General features: G+C 40.0%; 1 protein-coding gene across 1 annotated transcript in view; it reads left to right on the plus strand.

Moving 5' to 3' along the window:
- The window catches only part of LOC143281033 (radial spoke head protein 4 homolog A-like), a 19,433-nt gene extending 6,046 nt beyond the window's left edge, over positions 1-13,387 (plus strand). The window contains exons 5-10 of the mRNA XM_076585935.1: positions 1-73; positions 1,728-1,825; positions 4,198-4,339; positions 7,590-7,699; positions 10,305-10,564; positions 11,908-13,387. The exon at positions 1-73 is cut by the window's left edge and continues 41 nt beyond it. Coding sequence (XP_076442050.1) covers positions 1-73; positions 1,728-1,825; positions 4,198-4,339; positions 7,590-7,699; positions 10,305-10,564; positions 11,908-12,139 — 915 coding nt within the window. The 3' untranslated portion in view covers positions 12,140-13,387. The remainder of the gene's footprint in view (positions 74-1,727; positions 1,826-4,197; positions 4,340-7,589; positions 7,700-10,304; positions 10,565-11,907) is intronic.
- Positions 13,388-15,000: the final 1,613 nt, after the last annotated feature.

Here is a 15,000-nt window from a genome sequence, read left to right on the forward strand (position 1 = left end):
CCCCCTCCCACAGTTCCCAAAGAAGACAACAGGACAGGCGCCAACAAAAAGGTCTACTTCGTCTGCAATGACCGTAAGTATCGGAAGAGAAAGAAAAGAAATCCTAGTTGCCCTGCATGCAGGAAAGGGTTGAATTTATTTAGGGTTTTTTTTTTTTTTTTTTTTTACACTTATTTGCGTATTTATCATCATTGTTGTCTTTTTTATTTATTCTTTTTATTTGTTTATTTATTTATTTTATTTTCATTATTATTATCATTTTCATTTATTTATTTATTTATTTATTTTTATAGATATATTATTATTTATTTATTTTATTTATTTATTTATTTATTTATTTATATTTATTATTATTATTTTTTTAGAATTTATTTATTGTTATTTTTTATATCTTTTAAAATCTTTATTTATTTACTTATTTTTTTTTATTTTAAATGAAAAAAAAAATTATTATTATTTTTATATTTATTTTTTTTATCACAAGGCCTGACAAAGTGTGGTTGGGTTACGCTGCTGGTCAGGCATCTGCTTGGCAGATGTGGTGTAGCGTATATGGATTTGTCCGAACGCAGTGACGCCTCCTTGAGCTACTGAAACTGAAACTGAAACTTTTCTTTGTGTCCTGTCTTCTGTCGTTTTTCATGATTTGATGTTTCAGTTGCAGTTTCAGGGAGGTGTCAAAGCAATCCGGGTGATCCATATATATAGATATTCTGATGAAGAAGAACAACTACAACAACAACAACTACAACAAAAAGAAGCAGATGCCTCTTCTTTGCACAATCTCAGCAAACTGATCACAAAGACTATGAAATGTTTAAATCCCAGCGTATCATGATTCATTATATTATTATTATTATTATTATGATTATGATGACGATGATGATGATGATTGTTGTTGTTGTTGTTGTTGTTGTTGTTGTTATTATCATCATCATTCTTGTTATTGTTGGTGGTGTTGGTGTTGGTGTTGTTGTAGTTGTTGTTATCATTGTTTTCATTGTAATGATCATTATAATTGTAGTAGTGGTAGTAGTAGTAGTAGAGGTAGTAGTAGTAGTAGTAGTAGTAGTTGTGGTGTCATTATTATCATTATCATCATCATCATCATCATCATTATGGTAATCATCATCATCATCTGTTCTTGTTGCTCATCATCATGCCATCATCATTGTCATCATCATCATCATCATCATCTGTTCTTGTTGCTCATCATCATTGCCATCATCATCATCATCATCATCATCATCATCAACTGTTCTTGTTGCTCATCATCATTGTCATCATCATCATCATCATCATCATCATCTGTTCTTGTTGCTCATCATCATTGTCATCATCATCATCATCATCATCATCATCATCTGTTCTTGTTGCTCATCATCATTGTCATCATCATCATCATCATCATCTGTTCTTGTTGCTCATCATCATTGTTATCATCATCATCATCATCATCATCAACTGTTCTTGTTGCTCATCATCATTGTCATCATCATCATCATCATCATCATCATCATCATCATCATCATCTGTTCTTGTTGCTCATCATCATTGTCATCATCATCATCATCATCATCATCATCTGTTCTTGTTGCTACTGTTGTACTGTTCTCGTTCTCCTCCTCCTCATTTTGTGTTTCTTGTTCCTGCAACCGATGATGCTCTGCTCAACGCAAGCCAAACAACGATTAAGACTTGACCATTTCCCTCTGTCCCGTGTCCAGCTGGCAAGGTGTGGGTCAAGCTGCCGGCTGTGACCCCGACCCAGCTGTCCAGTGCCAGGCAGATCAAGAAATTCTTCACCGGTCGTCTGGACGCCCCTGTAAGTCACCGCAGCCGTTCACGCTGTCCTGTACACTGTGAGAGGGAGAGGAAAACGTATAAACATGGACAAACAGAGATAGATACACATTCTCTCTAACCCCCCCCCCCTCCCCCCACTCCCACACACATGAAAACTCTCTCTCTCTCTCTCTTTTTCTGTCCCCCCTCAGGTGATCTTAGAAATCAGCTGATACCCGTCAAAATATTATAAGCAACCCTCCTGTTCAGACTGTCTTTACTTACTGAGCAAGTTATAAAGCAACTAGCAATTTATCTGTATAAAGCCTTAAAAATTAGAACTATAAATTGCAGTTGAATGTGTGTTTTTTTTTTTCATTTAGTTATTCTGTGTCAATTAGCTGATAATTTTTTTTCCAGGTTACATCTTTATCATTTAGCATATCTGTGTATTATCTTGGAGATGTTTGTATCATCACCCCGTCATTAGGGGCCATAGCCTGTATTGAATAAAAACATCCATATCCATATCTCTGTCCCCCTCTCTCTTTGTCTCTCTGTTTCTGTCTGTCTGTCTCTCTTCAGTGGTAACTGTTACATGTATATGTCCGACATTACAATGGCTGTATTATGATAGCTAGTTGTGTCTGACTATGACCATCAGAACAGCAGAGGAGGCAACTGCTGTCCCGACTATTTTGGCTAGAACTTGATGATAGTGGAGAGTGTCTTGCCCAAGTCACATCCCCACTCTCTCGGCCAAGAGGGTTTTAGGACAGTCGGCGCTGGGATGGTTCCCAAAGTCCAACTAGCCCACAAGGCTGCAGCACTAAGAGCCAGTGCAATTTTGCCTCCTAGTTTGAGAGTCATAGTCCTTCACAATAGACTAAGCTGTAAAAGATTTCCCATTGCATTGGAGAAACCATTGATAATACAGATTTCACTTTGCTGCTGGCCTAACTGTAAACTTATGTCAATCTGTGATATAAGCTGAGTGTTGGTAGCTGTAATGATGGGCACAATAGCCGAGTGGTTAAAGCGTTGGACTTTTAATCTGAGGGTCCCGGGTTCAAATCTAGTAACGGCGCCTGCTGGGTAAAGTGTGGAGATTTTTCTGATCTCCCAGGTCAACATATGTGCAGACCTGCTTCTGCCTGAACCCCCTTCGTGTGTATACGCACGCTGAATATCAAATACGCATGTTAAAGATCCTGTAATCCATGTCAGCGTTGGGTGGGTTATGGAAACAAGAATATACCCAGCATGCACACCCTTAAAAAGCTGAGTATGGCTGCCTACATGGTGGGGTCAAAACAGTCATACACGTAAAAACCCAATCATGCACATACGAGTGAACATGGGAGATGCAGCCCACCAATAATAATAATAATAATAATAATAATAATTATGGTATTTATATAGCACTGAATCTTGTGCAGAGACAAATCAAAGCGCTTTCGCACCAGTCATTCACATGCATGCATAACTCTAAAACTGGAGAAACTGAAGACAAGGAAGAGGCAGGGAAGGGAGGCTATTTTGGGAAGAGGTGGGTTTTAAGGCCAGACTTGAAAGAGCTGAGTGTGGAGACTTGACAAAGCGAAAGAGGAAGTTCATTCCAATTGCAAGGTCTAGAGACAGAGAAAGAATGGCGACCAACAGTCGAGTGTTTGAATCTGGGTATGAGTAAACAGAGTGGATCCAAAGCCGATCGTACTGAGCGAGATGGAGTGTAGAGGTGAAGGCAGCTGCAGAGATAGGAAGGGGCAGATTTGTGAATACATCTATAACACAGAGTGCCGATCTTGTACTTTATTCTTCTACGAATGAAGAAGAAGAAGAAGGTAGCTGCAATACTTGTCCAGTAATTCCCTTACACTCCTTGTGACCCTGTTTATCATTCTTTTCCCAAAAGAAAATCCCTTGCCGTAACTCACTTTCTTGTTGAGCTAAACTATGAGTCAGTTTTGCAGGTTATGATAATGTTGCATGTTTAAAAATATGAAGGTGAATCCTACACTGGTGATGTTAACACATAATTATGTGCACCACAGTTATCACCTCATCATATTATCAGTGGTGCTGATGTCATTGAATGTCCAATGTTATTGGTCATTATGTGTTAGATATGTATTGTGCTGTACTGATTGAAAAGAATAGAACCTTCTTTGTAATGGAAAAAAAGAAAATCTTAAAACTGAACTTTCAGTTTATGTGTAATATTTGCGTAAATCAATTTTGTTCATGTTGGTCCGATTTTTTTAATCTTTGGTTTTATTGTATTTATGTATTTCTTAAATGTTTTATGTGTGGGTTCTTTTTTTTTTTTTTTTTTTTTTTTGTTGTTGTTGTTGTTGATGTTTGTTTGTATTTTAGAAAAAAAATGAATAGATTTGTATTCTTTTTGGACAGGTGGTGACCTACCCACCTTTCCCCGGCAACGAAGCCAACTACCTGCGCGCCCAGATCGCTCGCATCAGTGCCGGCACTCACATCTCCCCCCTGGGCTTCTACCAGTTTGATGAGGAGGAGGAGGAAGAGGAAGAGGGAGAGGGTGAGTGATCTTCACTGAGCCTGTGATGTACATGTTGTGTCGTGGAAATGGACAGGTTGTCCCTTCTAGGAATGTTCTGTTTGAAGTTGTTTCCTCAGGAACATTATCATTTTTCAAGTTATCCCTCTATGAATACTGTAATGTTTCAAAGCTGTCCTTCTATGAATACTGTTATGTTTCAAAGCTGTCCCTCTATGAATACTGTTATGTTTCAAAGCTGTCCCTCTATGAATACTGTTATGTTTCAAAGCTGTCCCTCTATGAATACTGTTATGTTTCAAAGCTGTCCCTCTATGAATACTGTTGTGTTTCAAAGCTGTCCCTCTATGAATACTGTTATGTTTCAAAGCTGTCCCTCTATGAATACTGTTGTGTTTCAAAGCTGTCCCTCTATGAATACTGTTATGTTTCAAAGCTGTCCCTCTATGAATACTGTTGTGTTTCAAAGCTGTCCCTCTATGAATACTGTTATGTTTCAAAGCTGTCCCTCTATGAATACTGTTATGTTTCAAAGCTGTCCCTCTATGAATACTGATATGTTTCAAAGCTGTCCCTCTAGAGATATTATGTTCCAAGTTGTTCCTCTGGGAATGTTTGTATTTGTATTTGTATTTCTCTTTTTATCACAACAGATTTTTCTGTGTGAAATTCAGGCTGCTCTCCCCAGGGTTACACTACAGCGCTTTTTTTGTATTTTTTCCTGCGTGCAGTTTTATTTGTTTTTCCTATCGAAGTGGATTTTTCTACAGAATTTTGCCAGGAACAACCGTTTTGTTGCCTAGGGTTCTTTTACATGCGTTAAGTGCATGCCGCACACAGGACCTTGGTTTATCGTCTTATCCGAATGACTAGCGTCCAGACCACCACTCAAGGTCTAGTGGAGGGGGAGAAAATATCGGCGGCTGAGTGGTGATTCGATCCAGTGTGCTCAGATTCTCTCTCGCTTCCTAGGCGGACACGTTACCTCTAGGCCAACACTCCACTGTTGCATGTTGTTATTTTTCAAGATGTCCCTCTGTGAATAGTGTTATGTTTCAAAGCTGCTCCTTTAGGAATGTTGATATGTTTCAAGTTGTCCCTCTAGGAATACTGCTATGTTTCATGTTATCCCCATAGGAATGTTGATATGTTTCAAGTTGTCGCTTTAGGAATATTTTCATATTTCGAATCATGTTACACATAAACTGAAAAGGACAGAGTATGGCTGGCATTCATAACTGCACTGTTATTTACAATATATTTCTTTAGTTTTCATTTCTGCTGCTGTAATGTGAATTCACATTGTGATAGACGAGACAATTTGTGCAAGCTATAGTCTTGCTGTCTTTGGAGGTGTTTTTATGTTGTTGTTATTGTTTTTGTTGAGTATGTATTTTTTTGACATAACACTGTTGGAGGTTTAAGTACGCATACATGGATACTTATAATATAAGTGTGTAGATGCATACATATACATACACAGATACACAGCTTTTGTCTTTCATCTGTCAGTTCTCCACTGGTTATCAGTATGAAGTACCAAAATGTGACTCATGTTCATAATTAAATATGTGTTGTTGCATACACATTTTGTTGGTGCTAACAAAACAACCCCCAAAAATACCAAACAATTAAAGTGAATGGAAAACAAGATGTGCGTGTTCATGTCACAAGTGAATTTGAAGGTGTTAGTTGGGAGATGTGATATTTATAGTTTTACCTCTCACACATCCATACTTTGTAACGATTTATTAACAGACAGATCATTGCTCGTGTTTGTTATAATTTAAGATTTTTTTGGTGTTTTTTTTGATACATTTATTTGCTTATTTATCATCATTGTTGTCTTTTTTATTTATTTATTTATTTTATTTATTTATTTATCTATTTATTTATTTTATTTTCATTATTATTATTTTTTTTCTATAATTATTATTATCATTATTTATTTATTCATTTACTTATTTATTTATTTTATTTTATTTATTTTTTCTCAAGGCATGACAAAGCGCGTTGGGTTATGCTGCTGGTCAGGCATCTGCTTGGCAGATGTGGTGTAGCGTATATGGATTTGTCCGAACGCAGCTACTGAGCTACTCCTTGAGCTACTGAAACTGAAGCTGAAACTGTTATGATTGCAGCTGGACTGCTTCTAGCTTGCATGTATGAAAAGCAAGGAAGTGACATTCACAACTCTCAGGACAGCTGAAGAACTGACCACAGGGAGGGCTCACATCAAAACACAGTTTCTCAAATTTTGTTTTGTTTTGTTTTTTAATACATTTTCATAAATGTTGTCGGTATTCTCTCCCCCTCCACTAGACCTTGAGTGGTGGTCTGGACGCTAGTCATTCTGATGAGACGATAAGTGGAGGTCCCATTTGCAGCATGCACTTAGCGCATGTAAAAAGAACCCACGGTAACAAAAGGGTTGTCCCTGGCAAAATTCTTTAGAAAAATCGATAGGAAAACATTAAAAAAAAAAACTGCAGGCAGGAAAAAATACAAACAAATGGGTGGCGCTCTCAGTGTAGCAACACACTCTCCGTAGGGAGAGCAGCCTGAATTTCACATAGAGAAATCTGTTGTGACAAAAAAGAGAAATACAATACAATACAATACAATACAATACAATACAATACAATACAATACAATACAATACAATACAACATAATTATTTCATTTTACTACGTGATAAATCAAGCTTCTGTTTTTTTTGTTTTATTTAAAATTTTTCTTTATCACTTTCATCATTTTATTCAGCTTGATTATGTTTGCCTTTCTGGCTTTTTAGTTCAACCTTTGTCATATTCACATGTGTGTGTGTGTGTGTGTGTGTGTGTGTGTGTGTGTGTGTGTGTGTGTGTGTGTGTGTTGGACTTGACTGTGGGCTGAAAGACTGTATTGTGTGTGATGGACCTTTGGATGCACAGATGATTTCCAGTTAGATTAATAAAGATGTATTTATTGTATTGTATTGTATTGTATTGTATTGCATTTGTGGTGTTGTGTCATGTTGTGTTGGTATTGTGTTGTATTGTATTACACTACATTGCATTGCCTTGCCTTGTGTTGTGTTGTGTTGTGTTGTGTTGTATGGTATTATACGATGTTGAATTATATTGTATTGTATTGTATTGTGTCATGTCGCATCGTATCGTATCGTATCATGTTGTATCATATCGTATCGTATCGTATTTAAGTTAAGTACGAAGGCCATCATACTGACTCGCCCTGACGGTGCTGTTGTTGTGGTGTTGTGTGGATGCAGCCCGCGATCACTTTGTGACCAACCTGGACTTTGAGGGCATCCCTGTGCGAGACCTGATCGATCCTTCCCTGTCCAACTGGGTGCACCACGTTCAGCACATCCTGCCGCAGGTACCTGATGATGATGTCATGATGACCATGATGAGATACTCAGAAAGTGGTGATGATGATAATGATAATATTGATAATGATAATCATGATGATGATGATGATAACAATGATAATAATAATAAGAGGAGGAATGATGATGATGATAATGATAATAATGATAATGATGATGATGATGTTGATAACGATGATGATGATAAAAAAAATAAAAAAAAGAATGATAATAATAATAGTGATAATAATAGTGGTAATAATAATAATAATAATAACAATGATGATGATGATGATGATGATAATGATACTACTACTACTACTACTGATTATAATTCAATAATATTGAATAAATCAATCACTGTACTCACTGTATATGGTAATTCCAGATTTTTTTGTTTATAATTGAATAATAATCATGACGAATGAACCAATCATTATACTGTACATGGTAATCCCAGTTTTGGGTTTTTTGTTTTGTTGTTGTTTATAATTGAATAATATTGAAGGATTCAATCACTGTATGGTCATAGTGGGAAATGACTGACTATCATACAGTTAAAAAAATGTACATAGTGATGCCAGTTTTTTTTGTTTAATTTTTCTTCTTTTTTTTTCCAGGGGTGGGGGTGAGAGAGAAAGAAAGAGAGAGAGAGAGAGAGAGAAACGGAAACGGAAACGGAATGGTTTATTCACATATAGGCCTCAGCCCCAAGTGAAGGGGTTAATATGAACATTATACAACTCAGTAAGACAACATAAGCAAACAAGCATAAATGCAGATAACGAAACATAATTATATTCATTTCACGAAGTGACTATTTCTCTAAGTTTGAAAGCCTTATACAAAAACGAGGAAAAATCACGAACGTCCTTACTGTTGCTTGACGACATTAACAGACTTAATTTAAACAAAGAGGGATGTTTGTAATATTTTGCTTTTATAAACATTTCACGAATATTTTCTAGCACTGGGCAACAAAGAACAAAATGCAATTCGTTTTCTTCAGATTCGTTACATAGAGGGCAAACTAAATCATTCGTACTAGAAGTTTTGCATCTTGAGCGATGCACTGTCAGTTCTGATATTCCTAATCTAAATTTCTTTGTTATAAATTTCAAGTGTCTGTCCATATCTTGCAGTAGATAAGGTTTTAAATCATGTACACTACAGAAAGTTCTGTACATATCAAATCTCTCGCTGGTATGAATATGATTATTCCAAGTCTGCCATCTACAATCAATTAGCCTTTGGCGGAAAACAGATATAAAACCATTAACACTTCCAACACCCTGTTCCATCCACACAAAACCAAATCCATATTCAAACAAACAAAGACGAACCTTAGTTACCCAGTTTTTCTTTCCTTTGATATCTAAACCATACAACATTTTATAAGCCTTAGACGGTATCCTGCTATCTTCCATGTGAGCAAGTTTGATCCAGTAGCGAATACAATTCAAAACAGAGTTTATATATATATGATATCGGTTTGTTTCACCATAGAGTGGGGGTGAGAGAGAAAGAAGAGAGAGAGAGAGAGAGAGAGAGAGAGAGAAGACAAGACAAGACAAGACAAGACAAGACAAGACAAATTCTTTATTATTGAGGATGATAGATAAGCACTGGGTGCACTTTTTTTTCATCCAGTCCCCGCCCTGAAACAGGGTCTACACTACACAATACTACATTATACATGTCAGAGAAAGAGAGAGAGAGAGAGAGAGAGAGAGAGAGAGAGAGAGAGAGAAGACAAGACAGCACAAGACAACACAAGACAACACAAGACAAGAGAAATTCTTTATTATCGAGGGTGATAGATAGGCACTGGTGCACTTTTTTTCATCCAGTCCCCGCCCTGAAACAGGGTCTACACTACACAATACTACATTATACATGTCAGAGAAAGAGAGAAGAGAGAGAGAGAGAGAGAGAGAGAGAGTTTGTTTTAATGTGACATAAATGTCCAACACAACAGGATGAAGGCTTAAGGTGAGAGAGTCAGTTTAACATGATGTGAATGAAAAACTACCTCACAGAAAACACCACCAACAAAGCATGAAATAAAACAAAATAAGACTGATTGTTTAACGGGACGGGACGGGATTGTGGGATGGGGGAGGGCAAGGGGGTTTGTGTGTTTGTGTGTGTGTGTGTGTGTGTGTGTGTGGTTTGCGTGTGTTCGGTTGGGTTTTGGTCACACAAGGAGGCATTACAGCGTTTGGACAAGAAATATCACAAATTCTTCTTCTTCCTTGTTCGCCTCCCATTAGATAAGCAGCCCGGTGTCCTCGATGAAGGCTGCCGTCCATCGCAGTTCCTTCAGGGTGCCGTACAGTTCGGTTTCCACTGCTGTCGGTGTTGGCCAGTACTTCCTCCTGGATGCTGCATGCGTCGTACAGTCTTGAAGGGTGTGGTCGGTTGTCATTGGTCCCTCACCACAAGGGCTCTCTCCACTCTGTCCGATGTCAAATTTTGTGTGCATGTGGTGGAGCAGATGGTTGTGTCCAGTCCTCAGGCGGAAGATCTTGACCTGTTCCCGTTGTTCCAGCAAATCACTCACATCCCTCTTCATTATCACCACCATAACAACAACCTCTTTCTGCCAAAAAACAGGGTCGCTGCTCGTGGTGGAACCCGGTGCAGAAGAACGAGGATGATTTCGAGGACGAGGAGGAGGAAGAGGAGCGGGAGGAGCCCGATGAGCCTGAGCCGGAAGTGGGGCCTCCTCTGCTGACCCCACTGGGCGAGGACGAGGAGGTGAACAGCATGCCCGCCTGGACCCCCAGCCTGTCCTCCAACCTCATCCCCCAGTACGCCATCGCCGTCATGCGCTCCAACCTCTGGCCGGGGGCCTGTGCCTTTGGCTTTGAGAAGTGAGTTTGGGGGAGGTTTGTGTTTGTGTGTGTGTGTTGGGTGGGGGGGGTGATTCCTGTGTGAGGGACGGAGGGGGACGGGGGAAGGCAAGGGGGGTTTGTGCGTTTGTGTGTGCATGTGTGTGTGTGTGTGTGGTTTGCGTGTGTTCGTTTGGGTTTTGGTCACACAAGGAGGCATTACAGCGTTTGGACAAATCCATAAATGTTCAAATCTGTGGCCCTGGGTCTGCAGCTTAGGCTTTGAGAAGTGAGTTTTGGGGTAGGAGGGTGGAGTGGGGGTGGTGTGTGTGTGTGTGTGTGTGTGTGTGTGTGTGTGTGTGTGTGAGTTTGTGCATGTTGAGAAGTTAATAGTGTTTAAGGTTTGTGTGTGTGTGTGTGTGTGGTTTTTGCTGCTGTTGCATATTGATATTAGCAATATGTACAATGTGTTGAGTGTGTATCACAGTTCTTTTAAAGTGATTTTATTTTTTATGTTTTATAAAAGTAAAAATTTAAACAGTAGGTGGTGGGCACCTGTTTTTGCTGTCTGGATATAGCATCTCTTTTTTTCTGGTTACGAATTAAGATGTGGAAATCCATTACGACAGTATAATTGTGTGGTGCCAAATAGGAATTGTATGGGAGATGGGAGGTAACTTCCGAAACTTCTTATGAAGGTCGAATGTCTCGATTCTTTCCCTTTGTATGACATTCAGCCTCTCTCTATCTCTCTCACTCAAATTATACAGACAGGACTTTAAAAAGTTATCTCATATGGTATAAGAATATAAAAAAAAGACAAAATGTGATTACATTTTCTTGAGAGGCACCCCCCCCACTTCCCCCCTCACACCCACTATACACACACCTTATGTCAAACACAACTCAATCTCACCAAATCAACATTCTGTTGTCTGTCCCACCTCTGCACCCCCTGACTACAGGAAATTTCAGAAACACACACACACACACACACACACACACACACACACACACACACACACACACACACACACACACACACACACACACACACACACCCTTCCTACACTGCCTCCCCCCCCCCCTCCCTCCTCCTACCATACACACACACTCTCCTCTCATTCCAAACAAAACTTCACCTACGATCCATACTCCTTCTCTCCTTTCCTGGGGAAATTCGAAAACATGCACGTGGGGACACAAGTACTCTCTGTCTCTGTCTCTCTCTCCCTCCCTCTCTCTCTCTCTCTCTCACACACACACACACACACACACACACACTCACACACACAAAAACAAACAAATGAACACCCCTCTTATCCCTCTAACTCAACAAATCACATATGATAATTATATTTCTCTCTTCTCCCCCCCACACCAAGGAAATTCGAGAACGTGTACGTGGGCTACGGGCACAAGTACTCCCAGGAGAACTACACGGCGCCCCCTCCCCCACCCATCCAAGAGGAGTTCCCCAGCGGCCCGGAGATCACAGAGGCCGAGGACCCCACCCCAGAGGAGGAGGCCGCTCTCAGGGCCGCTGAGATGGAGGCCGCGGAGGCCGCTGAAGAGATGGAGGATGCCGAGGAGGACGATGATGATGATGAGAATTAAAAAGAAAAAGGGCTTCCTTCTTTTTTGGTTCTGTGTTTTGTTTTGTTATTCGCCTGTCCAGTTTATCATTGTATTGTCTGTATGTGTTGTGTGTTTGTTGTGTGTATGTGTGTGTGTGTGTGTGCGTGTGTGTGTGTGTGTGTGTGTGTTTGTTACCAGTCGGGACAACAGATTGGTGGGCTGTTTGGCTCTGTCAGTTCCATCGGTTTCTCTCATGTCTCACTCTCTCTCTCTCTGTTTGTTTCATCGGCTGCTGAATGAGTCTGTTTCTGTGTCTGTCTGTCTGTCCCCTCCCCCTCCCCCCTCCACCGCCCCCAGCCTTGTCTCTCTCTCCCTCTAGTGGTTACTCTTTGTCACTCATATCTTGCATATTGTATCCGTCGTGTGTTGAAAACGTTAGTTAAATGACAACTGCAAACCTCAACGACAAAGATTAATATCAATATATTATTAGAAGACTCGAAGATAAGAAAAACGAAAGAGTGCAAAGAAAGAAGAAAAAAAAAGAAGAAAAAAAAGAAGAGAAACTACATTCTCAGAGACACCCGTTTTCTCATTTCTCAAAAACGCCCCGTCCCTCACACTCTTCAAAGCTTAGAGGGCCATGAAAAGAGAACTGACAAGCTACAGGATATATGTGAAAGAACACTGACATGAGGAAATGATTTCAGTGATGTCAAATCAGTAAATGTGGGTTTGGAACAGTGCGTGTATTTAGCATTGCGTTTGGCTGGATCACGTCATACTGAACATTCGGTGTAAGTATAGTGGAAATGGACGATGATTATTCATAGTTGAGAAATGAACGATATTTATATCTGAGTGTAGCGATAGCTTTTTATGACTTGTTTTTTTGTTTGTTTGTTTTTTTTGTTTTTTGTTGTTGTTGTTTTTTTGCTTTGAAATACGTTTTTATCCTCTATGCATTTTCAAAATTAGGAAGAATGTATTTGCATGTTTCATTTCCATTTTGTCATTTGCGTCTGTGATAAATGATACCAAAACCACCCCCTGCAGCCAATAATTATGCCTTAATTAACAATGTGTGTTGTATCTGACACATCAGGTGATTTTTTGGGGACTTTGGTCGCATGGTTTTATTATTCTTGGGTGTTTTTTTTTTCATTAATTTTTCTTCTTTATATGCGTTGCAAGCATTTTCAGCTTTGTCTTGTCTGCAGTGTTGAGGATGAATTAAAAAAGATTTTTGTCGAGGGTGTAACTCTTTTTTTTTTTTTTTTTTTTCAAGACAATTTCCCCATCTTGGCAATATATGTGTTTTTCATACTCTTCGTGTTGCCTTCCTGACATAATTATTGTTTTCTAAAAATACATATCAGATGATGTTTTGATGTACGCCTGTACGTTTTATAAGAAAAGAAAATTACCCGGCAGATGAGCTGATTAATACTGTTTACTTTTTTTTTTTTTTTTTTACCTGTACAGAAATCAAGGAATAAAGAAGAGGTGATCCACAATGTAAATGATTTGTGTGTGTGTGTGTGTGTGTGTGTGTGTGCGCGCGCGTGTGTGAGTGTGTGTGTGTGTGTGTGTGTGTGCTGCTACTGCTGTTGCTGTTTATGCTGCAAGTATGTGTGTGTGTGTGTGTGTGTGTGTGTGTGTGTGTGTGTGTGACTGCTGCTGCTGTTGCTACTACTACTAGTACTACTACTACGACTGCCGTTACTGCAACTGCGACTATCGCGGCTGCTACTACAACTGTTGCTGTTGATACAACTACTACTGTTGCTGCTATTGTTACCACCACCACCACCACCACTACTACTACTACTACTACTCTTCCACTTCTTTTCATGTCCTCCTTCTTCTTCGTTCTCCTCCACCTCTCCTCCTCTTCCTCCATCCTTCCTTCCTTCCTACTCCTCCTCCTTTCTCCTTAGTCCACACACACCAATCAGCACTCCTAGCATGCAAAACTGACAAAGCCGGGAGAAAAGAGGCAGCGTGCCGGCCTGAGCTCACCTGTGGCACCACAGCAGATGGTATCACCATCGTCCCAACTGGGCGTCAAGAGCAAGACATGGTTCTGCCTCTTTGCGTCTGCAAACAAGCAAGCCCCCACCACATCCGCCCCCCCCCCCCACCCCCCGCCCCCCGACTCCCCCAGCCCACCTCCCCTACCCCCACCAGCCACGGGAAAGTCGCTGAAACGTGTCGTGCGTGACGTGCATGCGCTCGCTCGCTCATACATACATACATCAGTACATACATACATACATACATACATACATACACCTGGGAATGAGGGGCCAGGTAAAGGATGTGCTTCGTTTCACGTCTTTGAGACACACACACACACACACACACACACACACACACACACCACACACACACACACACACAAAAGCAAACACACACACACACACATCCTTTCCCTGTATATCCCCCTTCAATCCCCAATCCCTTACCCCCATCTCACAACCACACAACCACACAAACCACACATTCACACATGACACGTCTAATATCACTCAAAATGAAAAGACGTTAATTCAAAGAAAGAAGACACACACACACACACACACACACACACACACACACACACACACACACACACACACACACACACACACACACCTGGGCTGTCGTTTTGGCATGTGTGCGGGCATGTACCGTGAAGTTTAGTATACAGGGAACAGGAACTTTTCGCTGTTCGTGTTTTTTTTGAGGCTTGTAAAATGTTTTGTGGAGGTCAAAGGTCTTCCTGTTTCTCTTCTGTGTTTGCCTGTTTGTATGTCTGTTTGTGTGTCTGTTTGTATGTCTGTTTGTCTGTCTGCCTCTCTGTCATTCTCTGTCTGTGTCTCATTCTCTGAGAGATTCAGTCAGTTTGTCTCGGGTTG

The sequence above is a fragment of the Babylonia areolata genome, chromosome 4 (assembly GCF_041734735.1).
Source record: "Babylonia areolata isolate BAREFJ2019XMU chromosome 4, ASM4173473v1, whole genome shotgun sequence".
NCBI classification, from domain to species: Eukaryota; Metazoa; Mollusca; class Gastropoda; order Neogastropoda; family Buccinidae; genus Babylonia; species Babylonia areolata.